Source organism: Protomyctophum bolini (genome assembly GCF_963924005.1).
Source record: "Protomyctophum bolini genome assembly, chromosome: 23".
In the NCBI taxonomy this organism is placed as follows: domain Eukaryota; kingdom Metazoa; phylum Chordata; class Actinopteri; order Myctophiformes; family Myctophidae; genus Protomyctophum; species Protomyctophum bolini.
This window is the reverse complement of record NC_137884.1, coordinates 27,227,400-27,235,941: the sequence shown is the minus strand read 5'-3', so window position 1 is coordinate 27,235,941 and position 8,542 is coordinate 27,227,400. Positions and strand designations below refer to the sequence as shown.

General features: G+C 42.9%; 1 protein-coding gene across 1 annotated transcript in view; it reads left to right on the top strand.

Annotated features, from left to right (window-relative positions):
• The first annotated feature begins 365 nt into the window (after positions 1 to 365).
• The window catches only part of ttll12 (tubulin tyrosine ligase-like family, member 12), a 49,714-nt gene continuing 41,537 nt past the window's right edge, over positions 366 to 8,542 (top strand). The window contains exons 1-4 of the mRNA XM_080757334.1: positions 366 to 522; positions 970 to 1,139; positions 2,798 to 2,996; positions 4,823 to 4,982. Of these exons, the coding sequence (XP_080613460.1) occupies positions 370 to 522; positions 970 to 1,139; positions 2,798 to 2,996; positions 4,823 to 4,982 (682 nt within the window). The 5' untranslated portion in view covers positions 366 to 369. The remainder of the gene's footprint in view (positions 523 to 969; positions 1,140 to 2,797; positions 2,997 to 4,822; positions 4,983 to 8,542) is intronic.

The following is an 8,542-nucleotide window of genomic DNA, read 5'->3' as shown; positions in this document are numbered from 1 at the left end:
CTTTTGCAACCAGATCTTATTAATGAAGTTTGGGAGACAAACACTTTCCTGAGGTTTTATGTGTTTTTAGATATTTTAGTATTTCAAAGTGTCCATGAATCTATCTGTCTCTCTCTCTCTCTCTCTGCTCTTAATGTACAAGTTAAGACTACCTGTGCAGATTGTTTAACATGCAAAGCTAAAAATAATAATAAAAAAGTTGTCATAATATAAAGGAGGAGTAACAGTCTCAATCGTTTCTGGCCGGAACTGCTTATGTAGTGTGGTGTTGCCAGGGGGACACAGCTGTTCCTCCCTATGGTTCCTCCCTATGGTTCCTCCCCTGGCCGCCACGCCACCACCTCCATGCCACACGTGAGTTCAGACAAGATGACAACAACAAACTCAGAAACAGTTCTGAATGGAGACGAGGAGGAGGACGAGGAGTTTACGGCGTTCCTCGCTGAGCACGTCGCGTCACTGCGGGCGTCTAGAGTGCCTCCGACGTACTGGAAGAGTCTCTACTATAAAATTGTCAACGAGGTATAATAATATAACGTGGTTTCTATTCTGTGTTGTTGGCTAACTTGCTATCGTGAAATCTAAATTGCAGCTTGTTGTGTTTTAAAAGTTTTCACTTGGAATATCCGGTTTTTAGAGGATACGGAAACTACCTGTGTAGGGGTGTGGAAATGAACGGATATCGGTAGGCGGACTTTAGACCGGAGACGAGCACTGAACAGCGAATAGACACAACCATACCAGGCTGGAAGAGGCTGTTTGTTTGACATGACAGCCCCGCCGCATTGTGAATAAATGCATAGATGACATGATGTCTGACAATGGGAAAATAAATCACAATTTGTCATCATGTAATCTCGGACTTCAACTTGTCTAGATATTAGTACAAATCCAGCAAAACGCCACCTTGTAGACTAGTGACTTGCACGCAGCTAAATGGGTGAACTCGTGTGTGTCCTTCCTAAATAGATCTATGATGCCGGGGAGGTGTTTGGAATCATGCAAGTCCAACGAGGCAGTGGTCGTGAGGAGGACGAGATCACAGAGGAGAACCATGGTGGTGGGTCCGTGCCTGTGGTGGTCTCCTGTAAAGTGGTTATCACACGAGAGAGTGGGCTAGACGCATCAGACCCAACCAGGTGAGGGCGCTAGAGCTCTAAAACACACACACACACACACACACACACACACACACACACACACACACACTTTTTGATTGATTTATTGAAATATTTATTAACAGTTTGCAGAATTACAGTACACTTCAAGCACAAACTCAATACAAAGACTGTTAGCTGTGAGTGGACGACCCAATTAAGCATTACACTTGTTTACAAGAGGGTCCACCATGTTCAATTCATCAAAACAATTCGAGACGTACAAATATAGACACTTCTATATAGACATTAGACAAAGAACAGAACAGGAATTCATCATGAAGGAAGCAAAAAGGGAAAAGACACACACACACACACACACACACACACACACACACTCACTCACTGTCTCACTTGCCAGGCAGAGACTTGGACAGAGTTTGGGCTGTTTAGTTGGGCAACTACCTGGACTGGTCCTTTTTTTTTAAACAAACGACATTCATTCGGGGCTTAAGTGAGCCTGTGGGCTGTCTATTTAATTATAAGAAAGAAATACATTTGAAAGTTAAGCTAAGCAGTTAAACAAGTAAGTAGTCACAAATAAGAGCTACTGAAGCAGAGTTATGGCAATACCACCTGATGTTGGGCAAATACGGATAGGATATCAGGTTCACATGGCTTTACTATAAAGAGGCCAAAGGGAGAATTTTCATCAGACTGTACATTTGCACATAAGCACATGTTATCCTATCACAAATATTATGAGCAATTACCCAGGGAGCAGTAAGAGGTTATTTCCCATGCTACTATACGCATTTTGCATGCACAGTATACACCCCATTGTGGTCCCGTGTATTCAATTCATAAAGACAATACTATACAAGAAATCAATACTAGTAGCAGTGCTCTTTGATGGCAGCTTTGAAGATATACATGTAAACTGTTTCTTCACTATAGTCCGATCCAGAAGAACACAGTTTGCCGGCCACTGCTACAGAGCTGACAATGAGGTTATATCTTCCCTTCTTCTCTGGAGGAGTTCTGCCTCAAAGCAGACCAGAGGTAGAAAACTGTCGTTCCCCTGATGTCATCGCTATAGGGGACACACGCATCAGTAAGAAGGAACTGGGGGTGGCAATGAAGGACCGGGAAATCCATGATCTCGACCGCGGTCGAATGATGATGATGAATGAATGAATGAAAAACTTTATTCTGAACATAACAAGTCAAAGAATTAAAAAAAGAAGTGCAATATAGAAAACAAAAATAATATTCCCAAAGTATAAACAACAAGAAAAAAGTATAATTATTATCTTCTCCTCCTTTTTTTTTACTTTTGTATGTTCAGAAGGGAGTAGGATGAAGTAAAAAACGTATATAAACCTACCCCTTTATCGCTTAATTTCAGCGTCATCGCTTGACGTCATTTCATAACTACCAACATGGTATAAACTAAATCACAACAGAGAACCCAAGTACATTAAATAATGTAATAGTGTAAGTCATTGTATATGCTCTATAATGTATTCTATTCTATATATCATATTATGATCAATAAAAATAATTAATATATATATCATATATATGATGATGATAGGTGACATATTTGCAGTCTATGAACAGTGTTGGCAACTAGTGAGGGAAATATAATAAAACATACAGGTCAGTGTAACGTTTCTAATGCTCTTCCACCTTCACAGTGTGTTCCTGGTGGACCACGCATGGACCTATCGGGTGGAACATGCGCGCCAGCAGCTGGAGCAGATCCCCGGGCTTCTGCCCAGAATGGCTTCCCTCATGGGGATAGACTTCCACGGAGAGTTCCCCGACCCAGACACGGTGGAACTGGTGCTGGAAGACATGTGGAAGTACAGCCAGACCTACCACCTGGCCCAAGGGGTGAGAAAATCCTTAAACCCATTTATTTGACCTGAGATCAGATTCTACAAAATGCCGTCTATACATCCTGACAGTTTTCTGAAAAAGCGATGTTTCTATGTCAGTGGTTCTTCGAATTTTTCAAAACTCTCCGTTGCGGGAAATAATACTACATAGTAGTATGGTATGATACAAGAGAACGCTAACTTGTACGTTTTATTTTTGTAGAAGAGCCAAGCTAAACTAAACTAATTGTTTATGCCGTTTGCTTTGAAGGAATAATTGATTGAACATGCACGCCATAATATGATTTGAGTGTGTTCTAAAATAAAGAGTTTGTGTTGACTACTATAAAAAGGTATATTTTCCCTTCATCTTTATCCTTTTTAGTGTAGTAGTATTAGTTTACTATAATTAGATTAATACATGATAATCAACAATTTATTTACCCAAATCAAATCATAGTAACATAATTATGTATTCAATCAAAGCAAGTTACAAGGCTGCATTCTGTCGTGCGTGCCAAGCTGTCGTTCTCTTGTTGTATTATTTATTTCTCAATCTCACCACGGAGTCACCTTGCCTCTTGGAGGACAGTCAAGAAAGGCAGTGTCAGTAGACCAATCACAGGCAGGTGGGGTGTTACTTACCATGCCTATGCTCGGACACAAACGGAATTCACGCAGTTTACATGTAGCTGTGGCACAGCTTCAGTATGTCATTCAGTCTCGCGTTGATCCAAATGCAAAATGTCCAGCAGGGGGAGTGGTTTCACCACGCTAGTTATATTTAGCAGCTATCCACACTTTTCCTGGGCTGTGTGTGCTACAGTTCCTGTTGATTTCATTGGTCATCTGACCAGTTTCATTGGCTTTCATTGGATCATCAAATCGACAGGAACTGGAGCACACACAGCCCAGGAAAAGTGTGGATAGAGCTGTCTCTGAAACACTACCAAATGTTTACTGAAAAGTTGACTCCAGTCGTTCCAAGCGCTTTGAGCACTTGGAACAGCACTATAAAAATGCATTTAATTAGTGGGTGCAGTGGAATCAGTCAATGCAAAACCTACAACCCTGATTTGTGGACTGTGGTTTGATTGATTGATTGAAATATGTATTAACAGTTTGCAGAATAACAGTACATTTCAAGCACAAACTCAATACAAAGACTGTTAACTGTGAGTGGACGACCCAATTAAGCATTACACTTGTTCCACCATGTTCAATTCATCAATTGGTTGTTAGGCTATATGTGCGACCCTCTGTGGCCATGACATATTGTCACATTGTCCGTGGTGTTTGTGGCTAAAGGGTTTTGCCGAGTTCAGAATCTGTTAGCCAGGTTGGCGTATTGGCAGCCGTAGACTCCATTGGTGTGCCAGGCCGAAGTTAGCCCTGCAGAAAAGTATTATTGTAGTACCAAGAAAGGCCAGAACAGACAGACACAGGGAATCGTCTCTCTTCGATATTGGTTCTATGGTGTTGATAATGATAAAGAATAACTGAAAGCATAACATGAAAATTCAGCCTTTATTGTCTCCGAGGAGAAATTTGTCTTGGGCACCAAGAGACAGCGTTATACATTACATACATACACACAGTTCATAGTACAAAAAATACAGTTCATAGTACAAAAAAGAATTATCCTACCCACACTGTGCAAATATATCAAGGTTCAAGTATTGCAGTATTACACTCTCTCATGGTCTTCCCCGTTCCCCCCAGTAGTTAGTTATCGGTTATTGAGTGCTTTGATTGACAGTGGAACAAAAGATAATTTATATCTGTTGAGCTTAAAAGCCTGATTGACCTGAACTTCATCCCCCTCCTCCACCCCTCCTCCAGTCGGCAGAGGAGAAGGTCCCGGTCTGGTACATCATGGATGAGTTTGGCTCCCAGGTTCAGCACTCTGACCAGCCCAGCTGTGGGATGGCTCCCTTCTACTACACCAAGGGGGAGCTGGCCTACACTGTGCTCTGGCCCCTGGACGACCTGCAGGAAGGAGGTAACTGAGGCGTGCGTGCGTGCGTGCGTGCGTGCGTGTGTGTGTGTGTGTCTGGAGGTGGGCTGTGTCTTTGATTTGTACATGGACCAGGCATTCCAAGATAAACATTCTAAGTATCAACCATTACTTGGAAGTATAACAAACCTGGGGTATCGCTGTAGATTTTCAAGGAAGCCTGGGCTATATGTGCATAAACTGACCATGAGTGGCCTAAGAATAGACATGACAAAAAGCAAAGCCAAACAACTTGCCAAATACTGTTCTGTTCTGGAGAAGGAGGTGCCATGTGTATCCTTAAGTGAACATGAACTGTCAACCCCGTTATATTTGTTTCCTTGTTAAATTAATTGTAATTTGTGGATTCAAATAAAGTGTGTGTGTGTGACTGTGTGTGTGTGTGTGTGTGTGTGTGTGTGTGTGTGTGTGTGTGTGAGAGAGAAATGGTGCATTTATAGCACCTTTATCCAAGGCGTTTTACATAGATTCACCCATTCACACGCACATTCATACACCGATGGCAGCGGAAACCATGCAAGGCACCAACCATCAGGAGAAATTAGGGGTTCAGTGTCTTGCTCAAGGACACTTCGACACTAACTCTGGGGGAGCCCACAGGGTTCGAACTGGCAACCTTGTGGTTACCATCCAGCCACTCTACGTGTGTGTGTGTGTGTGTGTGTGTGCGTGTGTGTGCGCGTGCACAGGGGTCAGTGGGTCTGTGAGTGAACCAAATGCAACCCCACTCCTGCTAGATAGACAGACAGACATACAAACTCGGTCACTCATTGGAGCGGTTTGGCACCGCTCAAAAACAGTTCAACAAAAGGACAGAGGAGATTTGGAGAGGGAGGGCATGGGGGGAAGTATGTGTGTGTGTGTGGGTGTGTGAAGAGAGAGGGTTAAACAGTTGGTCAAACCAGTTTGGATGATGCCGTCTCTGTGGAATTCCGTAACATAATTAATGGCACTTTTGCGTGGCTTTTCCTGGGTCTCAGACTGGACCAGCTTGTCACCGTCACCGTTCATTTTCTCCTGGCGCCTCTCTGTCCAACATGAATCCTTCTCTAGGTGGTACCCCAGAATATCTTCAGTCGCGTGGGGGTAATCTCTAGGGTTCATTTTGGTTCTGGCATAGTGCATTGGCGTGGGACCGGACCGTGGGTTGGTGTTGCCGTTTCCTGGGGGTATTTCTTTAGATGTGGGCCTCCTGTCTCTGAAAGTCCTTCTTGACCCTCCCCTCCCCCGCCTTGAGTATAACGGGGGAGGGTTGTTATCAAACCTTTTTTATTGTTTGATCTGTTCTGTTGGCAGTTTGTCAGTGACGGTTTATGGCCTCCTATCAGTTGGCAAGGAGGGGTCCGGGCTTTACGAGCGGAAAGCATGCACGGGGGAGGGCTGTACTGTGGAGGGGGAAAGCCTCTGATGTACAGTATGTAGCAGAGCCCAAATCTAAATCTGGGAAAAGACCCTGATTGTTCTTTATGCCCTCGCTCCTTATCGCGACTACAGTTCACATCCTTGTAATCTGTAGTGTAGTGTTGGGGTCAGTGAGGGTAGGCCCTTTGCCTCTCAACTCAACTTGATTCTTCCTACATCTGGCCAACTCCTTTTCTTTAGCACATCATTCATAACCAACATCTCTCTTTAGCACATTTATCTACATACAGTACAAGCTTGCGTGCGTTTGTGTGTGTGGTGCTTTGGGTAAATGCAGGCCATTATTGTAGAAAGCATCTGTATAAAAAGTGGAACTGCGGTGGGATTCATAATCACGCCCCCATGACATGATATTTATGGGTGTAGATAATTAAGCAACACTTTGCTATCGTAATAATAATAATAATAATAAAGCTTTATTTGTATAGCACCTTTTTAAGAACCAGTCACAAAGTGCTTTAACAGAGAGACCTATATAAAGAGACATAGCAAGGAGGCACACAATAGAATAAAATACATTGTCAATAATGCACAAAATCACAACAACAACAACAACAGAAGAAATCAATAAAATATATCACAAATCACATGGGTAGGGGGTTGAATGCAGCTTTGAAAAAAAAGGAGTGATTTAAAACGCGGTACAGACTCGGCATTAAGCCTGATCTCAAGGGGCAGGGCATTAATACAAGTCTGATCTCAAGGGGCAGGGCATTCCGGAGAGTCGGTGCACAAGGTCAGCAGAAACGGCCAACTAACAGCTGTGTCTTCCCGTAGGAGCCAGTCTAGCGAACGCCGTGTAGAAACCTTGAGTCGTAGCGATGGAGATTACATCCAAATGTAACTTATCCATTCTTTATCTCCCCATATTAGTTGGACGTGGTATTGAATGGGTCTGCTCTGCTGCAGATCTCAGTGTGCCAAAAGCTGACTAGACTAGACAACACATGCTGCTGACATGATATCGTTGAACCTGTTTCAGAATGTCAGACGTGACGTTATTAGGAGGGTAACCGAAGATGTTGTTGACAAAGTCACAAATTGACACGTCCGGAAACCAGTAGATTTTAAACACATTATGGTGCTACTGTAGTAGTAAAGGCCGGTAGAGTGTGTTGTTGCTACTGTTGTTTTATGGTCGTTTGAGTTCATTAATTTGTCACTTTCATAAAATAATCACCATTACACCACTGGTAATCAATAGGTAAAAAAAAAGGCATTTTGGTGGTAAATGGTGCATTTATATAGCGCCTTTATCCAAGGCGTTTGTTGTGGGTTGGGGGGGGTCAGTGGACCACATTCCTTTGGCAGTGCATAATGCAGATCAGATCATAGCAACAGCATTGCCTCTAGCTAGGAGGCAAGAATGTGGTTGCTATGGGAAAACCTTACCTTTCACCCAGTTAACAGAACTTTTTTTCTCCTCAGTTCTCTGTGTTGTCTTTGAATGGTCCTCTCTCTCTCTCTCTTTGCAGATATTTGCCTGATTTACAGAATATTCAGTTGTGCACTGTCTCTCTTACAAGTTCACAAGGCCTCATGAGCATAGGCTATTTATTGTTCACATCGAAAAGCAACACAGCAGACAATAATGTGTTGTATGTCTTCTGTTATTTGCCAGAAGCGATTACTTTACAAAGGATCTCAGTCATTCAGAAATAGTGTTCATGAGCTGGTCACTGAGCTCTCATTGACTCCAGTGTTCATGAGCTGGTCACTGAGCTCTCATTGACTCCAGTGTTCATGAGCTGGTCACTGAGCTCTCATTGACTCCAGTGTTCATGAGCTGGTCACTGAGCTCTCATTGACTCCAGTGTTCATGAGCTGGTCACTGAGCTCTCATTGACTCCAGTGTTCATGAGCTGGTCACTATGAGCTCTCATTGACTCCAGTGTTCATGAGCTGGTCACTGAGCTCTCATTGACTCCAGTGTTCATGAGCTGGTCACTGGGCTCTCATTGACTCCAGTGCATTCTGCCAAACTTCCGGGTGTAGTTTGGCTCCCATGGTTCTAAATCGATAGACTGTATTTCTTTTATAGATAGAAACTTCTACCATACTTCATAATACTACTTTTTACATGCAAAAAGTAGGTACGTAGCAAATAGCTAAACCTAATATTT